This window comes from Acomys minous, assembly GCF_964271855.1.
Source record: "Acomys minous genome assembly, chromosome: 5".
Taxonomy (NCBI): domain Eukaryota; kingdom Metazoa; phylum Chordata; class Mammalia; order Rodentia; family Muridae; genus Acomys; species Acomys minous.
Window position 1 is genome coordinate 84,963,152 of NC_140494.1, and position 24,119 is coordinate 84,987,270.

General features: G+C 45.1%; 2 protein-coding genes across 9 annotated transcripts in view; one reads left to right on the forward strand and one right to left on the reverse strand.

Moving 5' to 3' along the window:
- ANLN (anillin, actin binding protein) overlaps positions 1–20,146 on the reverse strand; it is a 49,720-nt gene extending 29,574 nt beyond the window's left edge. For 2 of the 4 annotated variants that reach the window (XM_084782919.1, XM_084782917.1), the window contains exons 1-7: positions 20,013–20,146; positions 13,408–13,561; positions 11,510–11,845; positions 9,191–9,576; positions 6,153–6,375; positions 2,369–2,559; positions 892–999 (exon numbers count right to left, since the gene is read on the reverse strand). In XM_084782919.1, the coding sequence (XP_084639045.1) occupies positions 892–999; positions 2,369–2,559; positions 6,153–6,375; positions 9,191–9,576; positions 11,510–11,845; positions 13,408–13,561; positions 20,013–20,030 (1,416 nt within the window). In that variant the 5' untranslated portion in view covers positions 20,031–20,146. Of the gene's footprint in view, positions 1–891; positions 1,000–2,368; positions 2,584–6,152; positions 6,376–9,190; positions 9,577–11,509; positions 11,846–13,407; positions 13,562–20,012 lie in introns of all 4 variants that reach the window. The other 2 variants (XM_084782918.1, XM_084782916.1) reach the window with 1 other exon arrangement.
- Positions 19,929–24,119, forward strand: part of MATCAP2 (microtubule associated tyrosine carboxypeptidase 2) — a gene marked incomplete at its 5' end in the record, with an annotated part of 44,317 nt that continues 40,126 nt past the window's right edge. For 4 of the 5 annotated variants that reach the window (XM_084782924.1, XM_084782926.1, XM_084782925.1 and 1 more), the window contains 2 exons: positions 19,929–20,045; positions 23,272–23,341. In XM_084782924.1, coding sequence (XP_084639050.1) covers positions 19,983–20,045; positions 23,272–23,341 — 133 coding nt within the window. Of the gene's footprint in view, positions 20,091–23,271; positions 23,342–24,119 lie in introns of all 5 variants that reach the window. The other variant, XM_084782928.1, reaches the window with a different exon arrangement.

Sequence of the window (24,119 nt, forward strand, 5' to 3'; positions counted from 1 at the left end):
CGAGGCCAGCCTGGTCTACAAAGTGAGTCCAGGACAGCCAAGTCTCGAAAACCACCCCCCCCCCAAAAAAAGATGTAAGCTTAGATGAACCCTCCCCTCCCCAGGTTGTTTTTAGTTTTATCACACAGAAAAGTAAACTAGAACAGTAGAAATGGAGATTCCAAGAACTATTTCAAAACCAGCATCTCAGTGGATTCCTACGAACACAGACGTGGAAGGTAAGGACTGACTGTAGGCCAGCCATCAGTGGAAACGCTGTAGACTGTGCGGACAAGAAAAGAAGCGGAATGCCCACTGGAGGGCTAGTGAAGGTAGAGAGTGCTTCATCAGGAAAGGGAGACGCGGAAACTTTATTTTACGTTTCCTGTTGCAGCCACCATCAGAGAGCAGCAACCAGAACACTGGCTGCCGCATGGCCATTGGCCTCAATGAGGGCCACAAGGTGATAAAGAATGCCAGCAAGCCGAGGCACAGCCGAGACAGCGTTACCAAACACACCGAGTTCACACCACGGCCGGGAAGGTGTGTGACCTCGCCCTACAAGCCCAGCACCATGGAGCTGCTCAAGGCGTCCAAAGACAAACATGTGCACCCAAGTCCATCAAGAAGAGGGTGGGCATACACATCTGTGCCAAGGGGGAGCGGGAGGAGCTGAGCAACGTGTCGGCAGCCAGGAGGAAGGCAGCAGCCAAGAAGGACTGATATCCCCTGACCCAAAGCTGGGCTGGTGACCCATACCCGTAATGCAAGAACTTGGGGGGCTGACACAAGGGGATTATGTCACGTGTGTAGCCAGCCTAGGCTAGACTGCGAGGCCCTGTCCTCTCAAAACCAAAACATTCAAAACTAAGAATTTACACAGTTGACTTTTACACTTCTTGTTCATGTTACCTGTTTGGTGTCTAGCTGTTTGCTTCTTGACTTTTCATCCTTTTCTGCACTCCATAAATTGCCCTTGTCAAATCGACCACGAAGACATGCTAGTTCTTTTTCACGTTCCTAAACACAGAAGGCAATAGTTTACTCAAGAACCAACAGCATTTAAGAATAGCCAAATATGGGCTGGAGAGACGGCTCAGAGGTTAAGAGCACTGACTGCTCTTCCAGAGGTCCTGAGTTCAATTCCCAGCAACCACAGGGTGGTTCACAACCATCTATATTGTGATCTGATGCCCCCTATTCTGGGATGTAGGTATACATGCAGGAAAGAGCACTGTATATATAAAAATAATAAATAGATAAATCTTTAAAAAATAGAAATATCCAAATACTAGCAAACTTCTTTTAGATTTACTTATTTATTTTATATATATAAGGTGCTCTATCTGCATGTTCACCTGCACGCCAGAAGAGGGCATCAGCTCACAGTATAGATGGTTGTGAGGCACCCTATGGTTGCTGGGAATTGAACTCAGGAACCGCTGAAAGAGCCGACAGTGCTCCTAACCATTGAGCCATCTCTCCAGCCCAGTAGTAAACCCTTTTAAAAGCTAGATGTAGTAGCACACACTCTAAAGCCAACACGTGGGAGGAGATGCAGCAGGACCATCTCCTCAGCTGTACAGCTGGGACCAGCTTGGACTCAATAAAGCCTTAGCAAAAGAAAAATTAAAAACAAGTATTTTTGGCTGGGTGTGGTGGCGCACGCCTTTAATCTCAACACTTGGGAGGCAGAGGCAGGCAGATCGGCTGTGAGTTCGAGACCAGCCTGGTCTACAAAGTGAGTTCCAGGAGAGTCAGGGCTACACAGAGAAACCCTGTCTTGAAAAACAGAAAACAAAAGTATTCTTGTGCTCAGTTATAAAATATAAAGATTCACAACATGTGTGAAATATGATACATGGTTTCATCATCCAATTTACAATTAGAGGTATAGAAAATTAAAATGCTACTTATCAAGCCAAGCATGGTAATCCCAGTACATATAGAGCTGAGGTAGAAGGAGTTCTGAGAATACAGAGTTAGCCTGGGCTGCTTAGTGAGTTCCGAGGCGACCTAGGCTACAGAAGAAACTCTTGCATGTTCTCAAAAGGATTCTCCTTAGCTCATTCAAAAACACTCATATCTGAGCTGGAGGGGTGGCTCGGTGGGTAAGAGCACTGGCTGCTCTCACAGAGAATCCAGGCTCGGTTCCAAGAACCCAACGGCAGCTTGCAACCATCTGCAACTCCAGCTCCAGGGCATCTGCCCTCTTGTGGCTCCGTGGGCAGTGATGTATGTGGTACACATACAAACTTGCTGACAAAATACTTACACACGTAAAATAAAAATAAGTACATCTTTTAAAAAGAAGATGGGAGAGGCCATATTTCTTCCTTAGGTTCCATGCTGAGGGCATCTAGTAAGTACTGAGCGCAGACACCCTTACCTGCTTGAGCTGCTGGGCTACATGCGTAGTAGAGGAACATGTGTTTTGCTTGAATAGTCTTTCTTGGATGGCCTTCGTATTTGGAGTGATATTAGGGGTTTTATGGGATGCTCTAGGAGTTGGACTTTCCTTACTGTGTTCCTGACAACGCTCTCCAAAGCGTTCCAGGAAAGGTTTGATTCCTCTTCCCCCTATAGAAAACACAGTTTTGGAATCTATTCAAAATAAGTAGCAATTATCATTTCCAAGGGACAAACTCTAAATCCATTAGTTACAGAATGCTTTGTTTCTAGGAACAGTCATTCACAAAGAGAATATTAAAATTGTTCAAAGAGTCTATTAAATACTGCTCTAAATTTTTAATTTTTAATCATTTTTAACTATGTGTTTGCTTGTGTGTCTGTGGGTGGGTGCCCATGACTACAGGCACCTACACAGGCCAGGTGTCAATACCCTTGGCCTATTGAGTTACAGGCAGTTGTGAGCAGGCTGACATGGGTGCTGGGAATAGAACTCAGGTCCTCTGAAAGAGCAGTACAAGCTCTTAACTGATGAGCCATCTCCTTAGCCCCAGTGGACTAAAATTTATAGGACTTCGGGTTTTTTTGTTTTGTTTTTTTAAAGGGTGGGGGTGGGGCAGGTAAATTGCTTTCCACGAAGCTCTGATAACCTGCATTGAGCCTCAGAACCCCTAAAAGGTACTGGATTTAGTAACTCACATCTGCAATCCCAAACTCATGCTCTATGGTCAAATGGGAGGAGAAGACAGGAGAATTGGCTGGAAACTCAACAGTACAGGGGAGAAGTAACGAGAGCTCCTGTCTCAAAAAAGACAACAGAAAGCAACTCCAGACAGCTATCTTCTGAACTCCATGCAGGTTAGCATGCATTTGTGCACATGAGAGTGCTAATAATAACAATAGAAAGCACTTTTTTTAGTAGGGCAAATGTGACATATATATATGGAAATATGTTCATAAAACATACACACACGGGCTGGAGAGATGGCTAAGTGGTTAAGAACACTGACTGCTCTTTCAGAGGTCATGAGTTCAATTCCCAGCAACCACATGGTGGCTCATAACCATCTTTAATGTGATCTGATTCCCTCCTGTGGCCAGCAGTTGTACATGTAGGCAGAACACTGTATATATAATAATAAATAAATCTTTAAAAAAACATACACATACATACACACACACTGCACACACAGTCACCTCTACCAAAAAGTTGTATTATTTAAAACAGGATTAATATATCAGAGGTTAGCAACACTTTCCTTTGATGAGCAAGATAGTAAGTACTTGGGGCTTTGTGGGCCCTGTGCTGTCACAGCTTTTCAACTCTGCATTAAAGACTGAAAGAAGCCACAGGAAAATACATAAATAAATGGATGTGACTATTATAATAAACTTTATTTGAAGAGGGAGAGAAAAAGCAAACAGCAGAGTTTAGCACCTGGCACGGCTGAGGACACCACGTGTCATTTGTTACTATTTCAGGTCATATACCAAGCTAGAGGTCAGTGCAAGACACATCTAAGTCGGTCTCTCTGAGGTGCTGGCTATATCCACTAAGAAAGAGTAGTATAAGGGATGTTTCATACTGAAGCCGCAAGTCTTTAGAAGCCTAGGCAGAAAGAACTCGTCTGTGGGGCGGAAGGGACAGCTCCGCAGTTAAGAGCACTTGCGGCTCCTAGAGGATTGGGCTCACTGCACAGCACCACATGGTGGCTCCCGGCCATCGATGACTCTAGTTCCTGGGACCTGACACAGCACAAAGCCAATACATCTACAAACAACAGACACAGAGCCTAAAACCAATATATATAAAAACAATAGACAGCATAAAACTAATAAATCCAAAAACAATAGACACAGAGCCTAAAACCAATAAATCTAAAACAATAGACACAGAGCCTAAAACCAATATATATAAAAACAATAGACAGCATAAAACTAATAAATCCAAAAACAATAGACACAGCATAAAACCAATAAATGTGAAAAAAAAGCCATTGTTTTAAAGAACCAGTGTGCTTCCATCAAAGGACCTTCTTCTGTGGTTCTGTTGTCACCATTGTCCTCACCTCCAGTGCATGCTAGGCAAGTGCTCCACCCGAGCTCCGCCTCTTGTTTGAGAGCATGTAGAAACTGACTGTGGCTCTCCCCTTAGCTTACTCTTCCCTCCACTTATAACATGAACTATAACGTCTAGAAAGCCTGTTTTCAGGAGGATGAACACAGGCTGGGGATGGAGTACATGCATGGAAAGCATGAGGCCCCTAGTTCAAATCCCAGCGCCACATAAACCAGGTGTGGTGGTGCATGTCTGTAACCCCAGCCCTGGGAACAGGGGCAGGAAGATCTAAGGTCCAAAGCCATCCTAGGCCACAGAGTAAGCTCAGGGGGACTGGGACACATGACATCCTGCCCAAAACACAGGAGCTGTACTAAAGAAAGGGGGGCAGGGAGATGGCTCAGTGGGCAAGAGCATTTGCTCTGCAAGCCTGAGGCCCTGAGTTTGAATTCCCAGGTGTGGCTGCATGTGCTTGTGCCCCTAGCTGGGAAGGGAGGCATGGGCTCCTGGGCACCCACTGGCCAGCTGGCCTCGCCAAACAGTTTCCAGCTTGAAGAGGCCCTGTCTCAGGAGGACAAGCAACAGCCTCCTCCTGTTTCGCCATGGGCACGACGCCCACATGAGCAGATGTGTGCATCACACACACAGCTAAACACAGCTCTCAGTAAATTCTGTCATCATGTGTTTTTGCTAACTTTTTTAGTCCTGCATTTCTCAATAATATGTGGAGCACACCAGAAAATAAGTCACAAGATAAATGTAGCACTTTATAAAACCTCAGCTTACGAGCCGGGCGTGGTGGCGCACGCCTATAATCCCAGCACTCGAGAGGCAGAGGCAGGTGGATCGCTGTGAGTTCAAGGCCAGCCTGGTCTATAAAGTGAGTCCAGGGCAGCCAAGGCTACACAGAGAAACCCTGTCTCGAAAAACCAAAAAAAAAAAAAAAAAAAAACCAAACAAACAAAAACCCTCAGCTTACTACTGTAAGAAACACACAAAGTGTTTACATACATACACGAAGCATGTAAACATACAGGCAGTGCAGTACTCTGTGTGCACATTAGCTTCCCGCTGCTAGGGTGGGGCAGAATCAAGTGGCTCCTAGGAGCTTGGCGGCCCACTGTGTCGGCCAAGGTGAGACTAGACTCTCTCTACTTCGTCAGAGTCAAGACTGGCAGGCAGTGTCCCACACACTTAGCTTAAGGCTGGTTCTCCACGTCCCCTAAAATGCAGATTCTGATTGTGTGCTTATACATCAAAAAACAGAAAAGGGCGGGCAGGGTGGTGTACACCTATAATCTCAGCACTTGGGAGGCAGAGGCAGGAGGATCACTGTGAGTTTGAGGCCAGCCTGGTCTACAAAGTGAGTATAGGATAGCCAAAGCTACACAGAGAAACCTTATCTCAAAAAAAAAAAAAAAAAAAAAAGAGAGAGAGAGAATAAAGAAAAGCAAAGAAAGAAAAACAAAGAAAGAAAAACAAAGAAAGAAAGAAAGAAAAATAAAAAGGTACCCTGATGATAATCACCTAGCCCCAGCCCCAAGGAGACCATGGGGATCACAAGATTGAGACCAGCTGGGCTGCCTCCAGCCTGGTACACATATGAAGGAGGCCTTGACTCAAAAACCAAAAAACAACAAAGTAACATTAAGTAAAATGTTAAAAGCCAGTGTCTTGAATCTACTCCACAGTTTTGAATACTCACCTGGGGTTGCAGCCTTGTCCTTGGAGTGGGACTGGAGACAAGCTTCTCTGTTAGCTGCGTCTTTGGGCTGAGCTGCCTGGGATCCAGCTGGCTTCTCACTTGCTCTCCATGCCTCTGTTTTCAGAGGACTAGAGGTTTTGTGAAGTAGCTCAGGATTCTGTACCTCACGGTTTTTAGCACTGGTGCTGACTGCAGCAGATTTCACAGGGGAAGATGCCGCCTTCTGAACCATGAGAACACATTGGGTAAACAGTAATTATCATTGTGGCACAGATGCCACAAAATCATTTCAAGTTCCACTTCCTTGGTAGCCATTACACAAAGAATTACCAAAAATATTACTTCCTTTCCTCTCTAACATATGTTAAATTAAATGGATTAAAAGAAAAAATCAACTTGAGCTGGGTGTGGTAGTATACACCTTTAATCCCAGTACTTGGGAGTCAGGGGCTGGCTGATCTCTGTGAGTTCGAGGCCAGCCTGGTCTACAGCCAAGGCTACACAGAGAAACTCTGTCTTGAAAAACCAAAAATAAAAAAATAAAAATAAAAATAAAATAAACTCAACTTATAAAATGCTGTTATTTAAATTAATAGACAATTTAGTCTTATAATATATTGAAAACTAAGTAGTTATCAGGGGTAGAGTCACTCCTAGTTTAAAAAGAAATCTCAAATTATGGGCTAGTGTCTTATTAATTATACAAATTAGTTTTATTTGTATTTTTAAGTAAGTTAATATCAATTCAGTAGGATATTAATTCCGTATTCTTTAATTGAAGTACTTGGTATAGAAGTGTTTCACACTTTGGAAGTACGTACAATGAGGTATCATTAGGATGGGACCCAAGTTTAAACACAAAACTCAGTTCTGTGTTATATACACCTTAGAAACTGCCTGAAAGCAACTTTGTATTATCTGAAAGAAATTAATTTCGGAGGCTGGAGAGATGGCTCATAGTTAAGAGCACTGGCTGCTCTTCCAGAGGACCAGGGTTCAATTCCCAGCAACCACATGGAGGCTCACAACTGTCTGTGACATCTGTTCCAGGGGATCTGACATCTCACACAGACACACATGCAATCAAAACACCAATGTACATAAGATAAAAATAAATAAATACATCCGTGCAGTACAGGTGGGGTTACAGCTCAGTGACACGATGTTCCTAGCATGCAGGAAGCCATGAGTTCAAATCATAGGGGAGCAACTCCTTGTGGAGCCCTCCACTGTACCATCACAGGGAGCACTCCGGCTCCTTGTGGAGCTCTCCACTGTACCATCACAGGGAGCACTCGGGCTCCTTGTGGAGCTCTCCACTGTACCACCACAGGGAGCACTCCGGCTCCTTGTGGAGCTTTCCACTGTACCATCACAGGGAGCACTCGGGCTCCTTGTGGAGCTCTCCACTGTACCATCACAGGGAGCACTCCGGCTCCTTGTGGAGCTCTCCACTGTACCACCACAGGGAGCACTCGCGCTCCTTGTGGAGCCCTCCACTGTACCACCACAGGGAGCACTCCGGCTCCTTGTGGAGCTCTCCACTGTACCATCACAGGGAGCACTCAGGCTCCTTGTGGAGCTCTCCACTGTACCACCACAGGGAGCACTCCGGCTCCTTGTGGAGCTCTCCACTGTACCATCACAGGGAGCACTCAGGCTCCTTGTGGAGCCCTCCACTGTACCACCACAGGGAGCACTCGGGTTCCTTGTGGAGCTCTCCACTGTACCATCACAGGGAGCACTCGGGTTCCTTGTGGAGCTCTCCACTGTACCATCACAGGGAGCACTCAGGCTCCTTGTGGAGCTCTCCACTGTACCATCACAGGGAGCACTCAGGCTCCTTGTGGAGCTCTCCACTGTACCATCACAGGGAGCACTCCGGCTCCTTGTGGAGCTCTCCACTGTACCACCACAGGGAGCACTCGGGCTCCTTGTAGAGCTCTCCACTGTACCATCACAGGGAGCACTTGGGCTCCTTGTGGAGCTCTCCACTGTACCATCACAGGGAGCACTCCGGCTCCTTGTGGAGCTCTCCACTGTACCATCACAGGGAGCACTCCGGCTCCTTGTGGAGCTCTCCACTGTACCATCACAGGGAGCACTTGGGCTTCATTCAGACGTTGAAGCCTTTCAGATTAGGAATGCTCAACCACCCCAAGGATCATGGACTTGAGAGTTGATTATAAAAAATAACTAAGATTCAGCCAGGAACTATGGTGAGAATTTTATGCATATTAGCTTCTCTTTCTAGTAACCCTGATCCCAGATTTTGCATAGGAAAAATAAGCCTTTACAATGTTAAGTAACTTGTACAAAGACACATTCCTCACAGTTTCATAGCTGGGATTTAAGGCGGCGCTCCTCTCTGCATTGGCAGGCAATCGTCAGAAACAACCACCATTCTTTTTTTAAACTACTGAGGTAATAGTACATCCATAAAGTAAAAGTGTCAAACACTTCAAAGTTATACAGTGAAAGCATTACCCCTGACATTCCTGTTTGTCAGTTACCTTTCTTGGAGGCAACCACAGATACAGATCTACACTATCTTTCCAGAAATAGTCAGTGTCTTACATTTATGGATATCCATAAAGGTGTTGTAATTAAGGATTAATTTAGCTGGGCGCAGTGGTGCACACCTGTAATCCCAGCACTTGGGAGGCAGAGGCAGGCAGATTGCTGTGAGTTTGAGGCCAGCCTGGTCTACAAAAAGAGTCAAGTACAGCCAAAGTTATACAGAGAAACCCTGCTGGGGGGGGGCATGGACTAATTTTAGTTTTCCCCCATTGACCAAAAAGAGGCTTCATCATATTCCATTATTACATACTTTGGATTTTAAATTTTTAATTAATTTAAATAATTATTATTTTAGTTATGAAATGTAAATTTATCTTAGATAAATTACCAAATTTATAGTTTTCACTTTTATAAAACATAAATATGCCCACATACAGTACCCAACACATACAGAGACCACATATAGTCATTACCATTTATAATATAAGTTTCAAAAGAATAACATGTTATTGACTCACCCCAGAGCTGGACACTGAGGCTTTAAGCAATGGTCCATCGGCAGCACTAGAAGATGGGGCTTTCCTGACAGAGGCATTGCCATCCCTTTGGGAACAGCATGTAGCTTCCTGCTGAACACTGCTACTATTGATGCTAGCAGATGCTCCACTTGCACAGGAAGACTTGGGTAAACAAGCAGTACCAGGCTGCTCTTGGACTCTGTTTTGCTTTGCAGATGAGTAGCTTACATCATCTTCCCAGGAGCAAATTGTGGCAGCAAGGTTGGCCAGACGGCCCCTTCTCCCAACTGGGGTAGCTGAGGCATTTGACAGGGGTGGCTTGGAAGGCGAGGCAGCCTTTTCCTCAGATGGCATTGGTAAGAAGTGTGAGCTTTCCAATACATCTTCTGAAAATGTTTTCAGAAAAAAATAAAAAAGAAATATTCAAGTTATTCTTATATATAATATATATATATAATCACATGGTCACTTAATACAGAATTTTTAAATGAGATTAAATTTGCATCCATAAAATATTACTTTACTTAAATGCAGCATCTTTTCAAATAAAATGATACTTAATCCAAATTGAAACACTTAACATGTACTTTTTTTTTACAGTTTTATTTTATTTTATTTTTATTTTTTGGTTTTTCAAGACAGGGCTTCTCTGTGTGGCTCTGACTATCCTAGAAGTCACTCTGTAGACCAGGCGGGCCTTGAACTCACCTCCCTCTGAAGTGCTGGAAGACGTAAGCCACTACTGCCTGCCTTACAGGAGTTTCCTTTTGCTAGGTTAAGGAGTTGTGAGATGCCATTATAGGGCTAGGGTGACAGCTCAGGAGCTGACCAACGATATGTAACTTAAAGCTCTAGGAAAACAGATGTGCCCCACTCCTGCACACCCAACATAGCCAGTGCTCGCCACAGGTGCTGAGGACACTGAAACACGGCTAAAGAAACTAAGACACTGAATCTATTTTAATTAATTTAAATAAAAGTTACTTATTAGTGGCTATTTGGATAGCACAGGCTAAACAACTATTTTTCTTTAGATCCTTCATTTGGAGATAAAAATCAGATCGTGATACCCAGTGAAGAATCTAGGCCTGTGTGTTCAAAAAGCATGCGCTGGAGAGACGAAGGCCTGGGGAAGACGAGACTCCACATATGCAACCAAGAGAAGGGACCCCCTCCTGCCCAGGCTTCTACCTTGGCCTAGATTTTTATTTTACCCCTCTGAAACCTCAGGAATCTCACTCCAAAAGAGTCTTCCTCCCTACAAACTCTTTTCAGCAAATAAAATTATGCTGAAATAAGTTTGTTTTACTTGAAAATAAAAATAAGATATTGATGAAATGGCTGAATATAGATTAGTAGTTCTCAGCTTGTGGGTCACATCTCCTTTGGGGCCAAAAGATCATTTCACAGGGGTCACCTGAGACCACCTGTGTATCACATGTTTATATTACAACTCATAATAGTAGCAAAATTACAGTTATGAAGTAGCAACCAAAATAATTTTATGGTTGGGGGTGACCACATCATGAGGAACTGTATTAAAGGGTTGCAGCATTACCTAACAAGTTAGAAGATCAATAAATAAGTTGTGATAAAAATAACACTGGTCCATAACTACTAAACAGTTTGCATATAAGGTCGTCATTCTCCTGTGTCCAGAGTTGTGGCTAAGAACGTGCTTTCCAGTTCAGTATACTGGGGGGCGGGGAGTATTGTGTTTTGACAACTTTTCCACACCAAACAGTGGCGCACACCTTAGTCTCTTTACTCAATAAGTGAACATATGAAGTAGGATTTCCTGAGTCTAGAGCTGAGGGTCAGTGCTTTTTCACAGAAGCAATTCAGCTGGGCGTGGTGGCGCACACCTTTAATCAATCCCAGCACTCAGGAGACAGGGGCAGGCGGATCACTGTGAGTTCCAGGCCAGCCTGGTCTACAAAGTGAGTCCAGGATAGCCAAGGCTACACAGAGAAACTCTGTCTCAGAAAAACAAAACCAAACCACAAAAAACAGGAAGTAATTCAGTTATTAGGTGACGTTCAGGAACCTCGTCATCTACTTGAGAATGCCTCATTCTCATTCATTGTTTTAAAGCTATACTCCTGGGATATTAATCATCTACAAGCTAGGACTTCATACACAGACAAAACAAAAGCACTTACCTTTCCCGCTACTCAGGCAGGCCTCAAATAGGGTATAACTAACCCTCCTGCACCAGCCTCCCCGGGGGTGGGATTGCAGGCATAGACCACACATGCAGCACCAGGCTGAACCTTACCAACAGCAGCTCAGGGGCCACCCTGCCCACCTGGTTTATACCTGCTATCTCGCTATCCCAATGGCGCCGCTGCTCAGCAAGTTTCTGCATTCGAGTTTTAACTGAAGAGGCAGTGGATGCTTCTGATCTTGAGTTCAGCCCTCTGTCCACACTGAGCGGCGATGCCGGGGCAGCCACAGATTCACTGACGGCAGCTGGTGCTGGGGGCTGCACAGGATGGGGTGCTGGGGCCTGCACCTGCTGGGGTGCGGGCTTTGGAGAACAAGGCTTTGGTACAGCTGACTCAACAGGTTCTTTATTTTCTAAGTCCGAAGCTTCCACTTCAGTTTTGTCAGAACATCGTTTTTTTGATGGTGATGGTTTTGTACAAGATTTCTCTAGATCCCAAAGAACACAAAAGCCCATAGTGAAACCTCTGCCGTTTTCACAGCCTGAAGTGGCTGCTTAACAATTATCAAATTTCTCTAACACTTTAGCTACTTACTTCTAAGAAAAACATAAAAACCTTTCTTGCACTAATTTTGAAATACGACCCGAAAAAGACCTTTTTTTTAGGAGAACATGCCATTTTTCTGTTAAAAACTTCAATGAAAACAAATTTAAATATTCTCAAGATGTATAAGATTTTATGTAATGTTAAGACCACCAGAAATCAGCAGCAGCACACACAAGAATAACCAAGTATTCTAAAAAAATTTTAAGCTCAATCACCTCATTTTAGGGAAGAAAAAATCAATCAAGTCTAGAGAAAGTAAGTTGTAGAAACCTGATTTTGTGGAATTTTGATTTTTTTGAAACCACCTTTCACAGACAGTAACTAAAGCAGCACAGAAGGGTGCTCAGGAGAGAAGTGGGCTCTGGAGACAACCGAGCTACCTCATCTTACCAAATAGATGAGCTCTCAGGGTCTAAATGTCTACGACATCGATGAAGTCAGTAACAGGTCCTAAAGGTGCCATTCAAGTAAGGCATTTCACTTCTACCCAGGGATGGGCCTCAACGTATCTCCTGACATGAGTGTGTGTGTGTGTTGTATGTGTGTATGTGTGTATGTGTGCAGGTGCGTGCGCAGGTGAGGCTAGAGGCTGACATAGGTGTCCTCTGTGTTTTCCACCTTATGAAGCAAGGTCTCTCTCTTGAAGCCAGAGTTCATCAACTCAGCCAGTGCAGACTTCCAGCTTGTCATAGCAAGCCTGTGTCCACCTCCTGTTTCCTCGCCATGGCCCAGCATTGCCATGGCTGCTGGGAGTCCAAACCCTAGCCTTTACCCTTGTGCATCAGTACTGTGTCCACTGACCCACCCACCTCCCCAGCTCATATTTTAAATTAGAATGAAAGGCCAGTGAGATGGTTCAATGAGTAAACGTGCACATGCCCGGAAACCTGAGTTTGATCCCCCAGAACCCACATGAAAATGAAGAGAGAAAACCAACTCTATAGAGTTGTCTATGACCTGCACACATGCACCATGGCACATTCGCCACACATACATCAATATATTCTTTTAAACAAAAACTTAGGAGGTGCCTACTGGAAAGATGGCTCAGCGGCTGAGAGCGCTGTGGCTCTTGCAGAGGACCTGGAACCACACGGCAGCTCACAACTGTGTACAACTCCAGCGCCAGGGGAGCCAGTGGCCGCCTCTGGCCTCCACAGGCACTGTGGGCATGCAGGTAAAACACCCAGACACATAAAATATGGAAAAATAAATCTCAAAATATGTTTAAAACTTTTAAAAGTAAGAACATGAATTTTATACAAAGTGATTTTCCCTGGCCATCTAACCAAGTTCTCTGTCTGGCTCCCTGCAGACTTGAGGCCTGATGTAACAACTCAAGAGGTGGTTGCATTAGCTCACAAGACCAGTTCCTCCATATGCTAATGAAATGTTTGGAGCTATGGACTCCAAATCCATGCCAGTTTCCCATTCCCCTCTTACCTTCGCCCGCAGGTAGGGGTTGCTGATTGCTTGCTTCTGAAAGTGGCTCTCGGCCTCGCTTAGCATGCAGTGCAGACCTTGCTGCGGCTGTGGGCCTCTCAGCCATTTTTCTCTGAAGATTCTCCCGTCTGGCACGGGTTCGTTCCAGCAGCTTCTATATTATATCAGGGTTAAAACACAAGGTTAGTTCAAGGTCCACAAAACCTCAGACGCCTTCTAAAATCAACAACTGCTAGGGAGGATAAAAGTCAAACACAGTTCAAAGGTAAAACCCCAAGTAACCGAACCAAGATTCACCAAATGATCCAGCGCCTCAGCATCAAAATTACTACAAGCAATATAAGTACTAACAAGCAGCATGTAAAGACACTCACTGCTGTATGCTTTCTGTCTCAGCCAAAGGTCTAATCAGGGGCTAGGGTGATAGCTTAGGCAGACCCCGTACTACACAAAGCGAGTCCAGCATAGCCAGGGTAACACAGGGTAATGCTCTTTAGAAACCAAAAGAACCGCTAGGGAGGGCAGACGGGGCATTCCTAAAAACTCACTGGCCAGTCTAGCCAATCAGTGAGTCGGGTTTGGTGAAAGTTCTGTCTCAAAACATGAGGTGGAGAAAGACTAAGGAAGACGTGCAACATCAACGCCTTGCCTCCAGGTGCTCGTGCATGCACAGGTGCGCACACAGCTGCGCAAATACACTCATACAGAGGTAATCTGCGTCACCACTTGAATCTGGCTGCTGATTTGCTTTAACTCACCTGGTATACAATATGGCAGGAACAACAGACTATATGATTTGAAATGCTAGGTCCCCAAAAGTCTTGCAGTTTCTGTACTCTCTTGAGACTGTTACATCATGTGAAAAGTCCAGGTTTGATATGCTAGAGAAACAACTCCAGCCAGCGCCATGGCATTTAACTCTAGATAATTTGTCAAACACTAAGGAATGCTACACGATCACAGGCAAAACCAAGAGATGGACAGCCCAGCGGAGCCCAGCACAAACTTCTGCTCCACTGACTAGGAAAGTGGCTGTGGCTGCGGAGGAGGGGGAGAGAGTGCAGGAGACTGCTCAGTAGGTTAAGGCATTCCTGCAAAGACTCACTCTAGAATTCAATCCCCGGAACCTACATGGAAGACAAGAACCAACTGTTTTCTGAGATTCACTACCACCCACACCCACAAGTAAATAAATGTAATTTTGTGTGTGTTTGCAGGTAAATATAGACAAATGCATCTAACTGCCCACGGAGGCCGGAAGAGGGTGTTGGATCCCTTGCAGCTGCAGTGCTAGGCAGTTGTTGAGCTGCTCAATGAGGGTGCTGGGAACAGACCGCTACTCCTCTGGGAAAGCAGCTCTCTTTAACCATTGAGCCATCTCTATGGCACCCAGAAAACAATTTAAATTAAAGAAAAAAATGTATGTGTGTATGTCTGCATGTATATGAACAGCACGCATGCCTGTGTCAGAAGAGGATGACAGGCCCCGCCCCTAGAATTGTCGCTATGAATGGCTGTGAGTCACCATGTGGGTGGGGCTGGGAACTGAGCCCAAGTCCTCTGCAGCAGCAACCTGTGCTCCTCACTATAGCCGTCTCCCAGCCTCCTCCATTAAAAGAAATTAACAGAAAGTAATTGTTGTTTAAGTCAGTATGCTAGGCAGTAAAATGGTCCCTCAAACCTGCTTGTATTCTAATCTTTGGCCTACGAATGTTACCTTATAGGCAAAAGAAATTCTGCTAATGTGGTCAGGAATCTTGGTATGTACACATTATTCTGGGGTATCAGAGTGGACCCGAGAAAAATCACAATAGCTCTTAGTTACGGAGGGGAAAATCAAGAAAGACGATGACAAAGTTAGATGTCAGGATGAGGGGGACTGAAGCTCTGAAAACGGACAAAGGTGCCAGAAGCCAGGGTGTGCAGAAAGATCTAGAAGCTGGAAGAGGCTAGGAAACAGACTTCCTCCTGGAGCTTCATGAGAAGAAGGAAGTCTTACCCACACTTTGACTCTGACTTGATAAAACCCAGTTCAGACCCACAACCCACAAACTAAAAAGTACTAAGTGGTTTTTAAAAAGATTTATTTATTTATTTATTTTATGTAATAAGAGTGCTCTGTTTTCATGCCTGCCAGAAAGTCAGATTCCATTACAGATGCTTGTGAGCCACCATGTGGTTGCTGGGAATTGAACTCAGGATCTCTGGAAGAGCAGCCAGTGCTCTTAACCACTGAACCATCTCTCCAGCCCCCTAAAATGTACTAAGTCTTTAAGCCACTAATTTTTTGTTTTTGTAGACAGGGTCTCTGTCTAAGATGCCCTGGTTTCCTGGAATCCATCATGTAGACCAGGCTAGCCTTTAACTCTATTAATTTTAACTTAATAAAAGAGATCTATTTGCCTCTGCCTCCTGGGTGCTGGGATTGCATGCAACACAATGCCCAACTTAAGTCCCTAAGTTTATACTAACTTGTTACAGCTTCAAACTAACACACTTGGACCTGAAGTTGTGACAAGCAGCAAAAAATAACTGTAGGCTTTCATAATACACTTCCCAAGGAGAAAAATGCTAAATATTCTTATGTCCTATCAAATAAATACTAAAATATAATAAAACACTTGTAAATTCAAATCTTAGCTACTAAATAAAATCATGAATACTCCTTTTTTCTCAGTCTGAATCAATAGACACTGCTATTTGAATGGATGTGTCATAAAACAATTTGTTCTCTTTCAAATGTACGCAATTGAAGAACACGGATAATCACCACCCTGCATAGAGAGCAGTGATTAATACAGACCTGGGATTAAGCTTCATTTGACCTATTTAACCCTGTAGTTAAAATTAGAAAGGAAAAAAACCCACAATTGTGAATTCTTTTTTCTTTTTTTTCTTTTACTTTTTTTCAGACACTGCTATTTGAATGGATGTGTCATAAAACAATTTGTTCTCTTTCAAATGTACGCAATTGAAGAACACGGATAATCACCACCCTGCATAGAGAGCAGTGATTAATACAGACCTGGGATTAAGCTTCATTTGACCTATTTAACCCTGTAGTTAAAATTAGAAAGGAAAAAAAACCCACAATTGTGAATTCTTTTTTCTTTTTTTTCTTTTACTTTTTTTCTCCTTTATTAATTTATTCTTGTTACATCTCAATGGTTATCCCATCCCTTGTATCCTCCCATTCTTCCCTCCCTCCCATTTTCCCCTTATTCCCCTCCCCTATGACTGTGACTGAGGGGGATTACCTCCCCCTGTATATGTTCATAGGGTATCAAGTCTCTTCTTGGTAACCTGCTGTCCTTCCTCTGAGTGCCACCAGGTCTCCCCCTCCAGGGGACAACAATTGTGAATTCTTAAAAGCCAAGATGTTGTCAAAGAAAAGACTAGAATTGTTCCAGATTTAAACATACTAACAACCACAAATGTTGAATCAAAAAGAATTACCATTTTATATTTTTCCCTTTATTATAAATAAAAATTCTCTCACATAAAAACAACAACAACAACAACAACATTTAGGAAACCCTTCGAAGGAGCATGAGCTCTAGCAAGGGGGCAGCCACTCTTCGAGTCCAAGAACGTGGGAGGCTGGGGAGGGAAGGCGGGAGACCATGAGTGGGAAGCCAGCACGGGACACAGAGCTAGTTCAACCCAGCTTACAACAACACAAACCGTGAGCTAAATTTGGATTCAGGCACAACTCTCTGCACTTTGAACCATCTTCTAACTTAAGGTTCATTGAAAGAATTGACAATCAAATGCTATGTAATTAAAATATTTTATGTTCACAAGACCTTTATCCCCTAAAGAAGTCTCCCTCAACAATACAAAAGTGCGCAGACTGCTATCCAAATTCATAATGGCTTGATAATCTCCTTCATGATAAAACATCACTCTGAGAAAACAAAACGCTCCAATTATATGCAGCCATGGACGTGCCCAGCATTCCATTCTCTGCAGTCAAGCACTTGAGTCAGCACCACTTCAGAGCCATGAGCAATGCTTCACAACACAGGAATGCGGCTCTGCCGTTCAAACGCACACAACTAAGTACACTATTGTTTGCAATGGATTCAAAACTCAGATGTAAAAATAAAAGCTTAAACACTCTAAGTAACAAAATAAGGGTTGGGTGGTGGTGGCGCACGTCTTTAATCCCAGCACTCTGGAGACAGGCAGATCTCTGTGAGTTCAAGGCCAGCCTGGTCTACAATGCAAGACCAGGACAGCCAAGGCTACACAGAGAAACCCTGTCTCGAAAAACCAAACCAAAACAAATCAAAACAAACAAAATAAAGCTAGTGAGTGCCAAAGATTTTTTTATTAAAGAAATATGCCTGAATTACATAAATGTAAGTGCTCAGTATTTTAAGTCTATCTTCCTTATATTGCCTTGTGTGGCAGCTTCAGGAACCAGCCAGAGGGATGAGGTGGAGGATGTAAAAAGGAAAGCAGTGGGAGAGGGGGAGTTAAAATAAACTGACACATCTGTACAACAATGTAGTAATGAAACCCGTTATTTAGTATGCGACACTATTTTTTTCAATCACATCTTCAGCTGGGTGTGGCAGTGTACCCCTAGGACCCTTGAGGACGGAGACAGGAGGACCAGGACCTCAAGGTACACGGCAAGTTACAGAAAGCTGGAGACCAGCACGGGATACAAGAGATATCTCTCTTTTTCTGAGACAGGGCTTCTCTGTGTAGTTCTGGCTGTCCTGGAACTCACTGGGCAAACCAGGCTGACCTTGAACTCAGAGATTCACCTTTACCTCCTGAGTGCTGCCAGGCTGGGTCTTATCTTAAAAGGGGTGTGCAGGGTATACAGCTCAGTCTTCAGGAGGCCTTATGTTCACTCCCTAATGCCAAAAATAAAACTTCCATCTGGTGTGTAAGTCAACAAGATGCTTTTAGGTATGTTTGATATTGGAGAAAATATCCCTGAGCAAGAAAGAGCAGCCCATGTGGAACACGGATACCCGGGAAGGGGACACTTTCAGCAGCAAGGGGACTGCGCACCATGAAGTGATTTTGCAAGGACACTCTAGAGATCATCTCACAAACTGGAAGTTTGGTGTGAGTTTATAAAGCAGAAAAAAGCAGGTAAAGTGAGACTGTGCCGGACCAGGGCAGCAGGGAGAAGAAAGGCCTAAGGAAAATAATACCTACTAGGACCACCGCATTTGAAAGAGGAGTTATTAAGAGAACTGGGCTCTAATGTCCTGACATTAATGTAAAGAGTTCATTTCTTTTCTGTTTTATGATGGCATTAGCAATGAATCACCCTGGGAGAATAAGCTTCTGTGTTAAATGAGTTTCTGTGTTGCATGGTTTTGTTTTCGACCAAAAAAAAAAAAAACCTGTATAAGAAATTCATTCCCCAGTACAAAGATGTTATGAACGCTATGAGGCTATGACTGCATACCTAGTAGTTGGGAGTCACTCGCTGTCCTCATTACCAATTAAGGAAAAGATCTCAAATCGTTGTTCTGACTGCTAACTGGGATTAGCTCATGGAACTGTTAACTACACCACGCAAAAGAAGTTATTACTATCTTCTATTGCATTTCCCAATGTAGTGCAGAAATACTGTCCACCCACTGTGCAAAACTCACAACACACTCTTGAAATCTGAGCAACAGCTTAAAGAAAGAGAAAAAGAGGAAGTGTCCCGGAATAAAAGCGACAGTGGGCAAAACGTCAGCAGGAAAATTCCTGAATGTCAAGTGCACAGATGCAACATGAAAGTAAAACTAGGGATAAATAACAGGGTCAACAGTGGACTCTCGACCCTATTTCCAAGGGAGAGACGAGGAAGGTGTTGTCGAAGTGAGACGCTACATAACCCCTGAACTTTTTTGTAACCTTTCTGTCATCTTGCGCTAAGAACACTGGTTCTTACACGCTGAGGTAGCTTAGCAGTTTCCTTTCAGTGCAGTTGACATCTGAGGAAAACTCGAGGTTAAAAAAGCACCTGCTCTGCTGATTTGAACTTAAGTGATTTCATCACAGCATTCTTAAGTGCACCGCTCCTCCGGGCCAGTGAGGCACTTTATCATTTCCCATCAGATTCCAGGCGCACAGGAGTTCCTGGGCAGACTCCACCCCGCCAACTAATTCAGCTTTTGGGCAGAGCCGGTCCCATCAGGCCCCCTAGCCCTGTCTCCCGGGAGACCCCGAGACGGAGAAAGGAGGCAAGTGTGCTTTATTTAGGGCACCTGGGACCGAAGGGCAGGGGCCAAACAAGAATGCTCACACCTTGTGCCAGCACTTGGGGAGTGGAGGAAGGCTAGCCCACGACACAGAGCTCGAGGCTGGCGTGGCGTTTTAGATGCCCTGTCTTTCCTGTCTCCCCCCCCCCCCCCCGAGTCTAAAGCGCCCCGTTCCTCCCCCCCTCCCCCCAGCCCGAAACAGCAGGAGCCACAGGTGCTGCAGCGACGCCGGGGCGACCGCGACCCCGCGGCTTCCGCCCGGCTGCACGCTCGCTCTGCGCACGCGCCGCGCGGCCCGCCGGTGGGCCGAAGGCTGACAGCTGGCGCGGGCGGGGGGGTCCGCCTGGGGTCATGGTTCACAGCGCCCGCAGGGTCTCTCACCTCCGTAAACGGGTCCATCGTCCCCGGCCTCACGTGAGTACTGCGAGACGGTGGGTCCGGCGGCGGAACAGGAAAGAAGTGTAGTGCGGGGCTCGGCGCGGCTCCTGGAGGAAGGCTGGAGTCCGGGCGGCGGGGCTCCCTCACGCCCAGTCGGCACTGCCCACGGCGCCCCGGGTCGGTCGGCTACCCTAGCCGTTCAAATTTGAATTTCAGCGCCCGGGACGGTGCGCATGCGCGCGGGGGCTGGGCGGGCCGTGCTGGTCCCCGCCTCGGAGCTCGCTCACGTGACACTGCCACGCAGGGGCTGGTCCCCGGAGCCGCGAGCCTCCTCTCTCTCTCCGCGGCGTGGGTGGGGATGCTCCTGCCGTTCAACTGCCCAGGGGAGCGCTCCGCTGCCACGCTCGCACCCACGCGTGCCCTAGCTGGTGTTTTCGTGCTTTCGTCACCGCCTGCCACCGCCCTACCGTCTTCCTCGGTGGGCCTGATGTAATTTGTCTCCTGCCACCAGAAAGAGTGGACTGCAAGCGTGACCCTCCTGAGAGGCCACTCTGGTGGGTCCTCCCGCACACCCCGTCGCAGCCAGCGGCTAGTTCTTTGTCCTTGGGAAAATGACCACAGTAATAAGCGGTGCGACAAGTTATTTCACAGGCCCTTCGGTTTTAACCCCACCCAACTACCCAGGATCAGCCTTGAGAACACTTGAGAAGCCTTCTAGTTCAGTCTTCCACGTTTGAGAGAAGGGACAATTCGAAAAACCCATATTTAATTTTTAAAAAAGGCCCCGTTTACCAGCCAGTAAGCAGGACAGAAACCATTTCGCCACTGTGTCAATCCCGGTTTCTTTTTTTCTCTTCCTGGGAGGGTCTCTCATTTAAAACATCCAGAGCTAGGCTTTCCAAGAATGCAGGGTTTTTAACAAAACTGAGTCCAGTTAACCCCTGGTAGTAGAACTGTTTGCCCTTACACCCCAAAAGGTCAAGAAAGCACCACAGTCTCTGTGCCCAGGTTGGTGCTGTGATACCTAAAGTCCTTAGAAGATCATGTAAAACACAAATAAGTTAGCAAGGCCTATGATTGTGTCTATGTGAGTTAAATGGACCCATAATACGATCAACTGCTTTCCTTATTCACTGTGAAAGTGTTGATCAAATCTGGAGTCAGAAAGCTAAATTAAAAATAGGAAGCTTGTTTATTTATTTATTTAATGTATTTTGAGGGCTCTCTCTTCATGTACTCCTGCAGGCCAGAAGAGGGCGTCAGATCTCATTATATAGATGGTTGTGAGCCACCATGTGGTTGCTGGGAATTGAACTCAGGACCTCTGCAAGAGTAGCCCGAGCTTTTAACCTCTATCCCAGCACTTGGGAGGCAGAGGCAGGTGGATTGCTGTGAGTTCGAGGCCAGCATGGTCTACAAAGTGAGTCTAGGACAGCCAAGGCTACACAAACTCTCTCAAAAAACAAACAAACAAACAAAAAGGAAACTTGGGACCAGCAACAAGGCTTGTGCTATAAGGACACTTGTTGCTGAGCCTTGGGACCTGAATTCTAAACCCAGAACCAGTTCCAGCAAACTGTACTCTGACTTGCATACACAGAGAACAAATAAATACATGTTGAAACAAAACAAAAAATTAGCCAGGGACGGTGGTACACGCCTATAATCCCAGCACTCTGGGAGGCAGAGGCAGGCAGATCTCTGCGAGTTCAAAGCCAGCCTGGTCTACTAAGCAAGCCAAGGCTACACAGAGAAACCCTGATTTGGAAAATAAAAACAAACAAAAATAGTTATGCTTTTGTAATCGATAAAGGATTTTTTAAATGTATAAAAGTCTATCGATTGTAATAGACTGAAGTCTGGGCATGGAGTAAGGGCAGTTTCTTAAGAATCCAGCTTCCATTGAGACCACAGTGAATTCCACAGCAAGCAGGAATGATAAACGTCCTCTGTTCCTTGCAGCTGAGGAATGATGGGAAATGGACGTGTGTGAGGGCTGTGGGGTTGTTAGCTTAAGTCAACTGTGCCACCCATGAACCAAAGGGAAGGGATATCTGATTGGTTTTCAAGTGCTGAACAGGAAAGGGGTGTGTGTTCTTGGGGGGTGGCTGCACGCTTCAGTCTCGGGAATGAGTCACTGGAAATGCATGTAGCCGTTTGTGCCTTCTGGCTGTTGCCTCTACTGTGTAGTCTCGTTGTAGACAATTTGATCGTAGGCAGCTTGGATAAAGCCTTGTAGCTACTCTAACCTTGCAGTTTCTCAGCCCTCCTCACCCGGTAGCACTGGCCTTTGCTCATGCCCTGGTTGTAGTGGGACCAGGGATAGCGGCACCCACCAGCACAGTAGCTCCCTTGTTCTAAGCTCCTGGTATATGCCAGAAGCCTCCACAGGCTCAGGGCCACACCCGCAGACCGCTGCTGTTGTCTCCTAACATGTCTATGGGAATTTCTGACCCATGGCACTTCATTCCTAAGTTTATACGCCGGAATAACTTTTCTCACTTAAACCACCATTGCCGAGTGTGGTGGTAGTGCACACCATCCCAGCAGTTAGGAGGAGGATAACATTATATTCATTTAAGATAACCAAGGGGCTGGAGAGATGGTTCAGCAGTCAAGAGCGTTAGCTGCTCTTCCAAAGGACCCACATTCAGTTCCCAGCACCCACAAGGTGGATCACGACACCTGTAACTCCAGTCCCAAGTGTCCAGTTCCCCCATCAACCTCTGTGGACACCAGGTGGGGATACCAGGTGCACTCACAATGCACAAACATCTATGCAGACAGAACACCCAAACCCATAAAAAAATCCTTTAAAAAAGACAAGGATCTCAGGGCTGCAGAGATGGCTCAGAGATTAAGAGCACTGGTTGTTCTTCCAAAGGTCCTGAGTTCGATTCCCAGCAACCACATGGTTGATCAGAACCATCTATAGTAAGATCTGGTATTTTTGTCTGGTGTGCAGTCTCACATGGCAGGCAAAAATGCCATATAAATAATAATTTTTTTTAAGGCAAAGATCTCCAGCACATATCATGAGCCGTAGAAAATGAGTATTTTTCTCTTTGGAAGACTTATTTCAAACTAATAATGTCTTTTGTAGATAAAATTAATAGAGTTTTAAAAAACTTTACAATGTGGTAGCACTAACTTTATTGAGGACATTCCAAAAATATATATTTCCAGTTAAAATTTCAAAATTCACATACATTCTCACAATTGACAAAATAATACAATAATATAAATATTTTTATTTTTACAGAAAGAGAAAAGGCCAAGACCTGACCAGAAGGCAGTAGCAAGAAGGATCAGACAGAAGTTCTCCACCTCAGGTTATCTGGCTAATAGGCCTCTCCTTTTATACATGTACTATAATGAACCACCAAAAATTAATATCAAGGCCAGGCGTGGTGGCACATGCCTTTAATTCCAGCACAGAGTCAGGCAGATCATTGTGAGTTCAAATCCAGCCTGGTGTACAAAGTGAGTCCAGGACAGCCAAGGCTACACAGAGAAACCTTGTCTTGAAAAACAAAAATAAGCCGAGCGGTGGTGGCGCATGCCTATAATCCCAGCACTCGGGAGGCAGAGGCAGGCGGATCGCTGTGAGTTTGAGACCAGCCTGGTCTACAAATCGAGTCCAGGACAGCAAGGCTACACAGAGAAACCCTGTCTCGAAAAACAAAACAAAACAAAACAAAACAAAACAAAAAACCAAAAAATAAATAAGTAAATAAATAAAAATTTAAAAATAACATCAAGTGGGCCATAGTGGCCCAAGGCTGAGGCAGGGGGATTTTAGTTCAAGGCTAACGTTGGCTACCTAGTGAGTTCCAAGCTGGCAGATGGGCATGGTGGTGCCCGCTTGTAATCCCAGCTACTTCAGATTGACTAAGGTGAGGGGGGTCACAGATTTGAAGCCAATCTGGGCCATGTGGTGAGTGAGATCCTGGCTCAGTGATAGAGTGCTAGTGCATCATGTGGGAGAGTCCCTGTGAGCAACCCCTAGTGATGGGCGTGGGCGGGAGTATTGCCGATGTGCTACCCAAAGTGCACTGTGCTATCAATTGCTTTTAGCATTGTGTAATCTTTTCCCTTTCCTCATGTAGG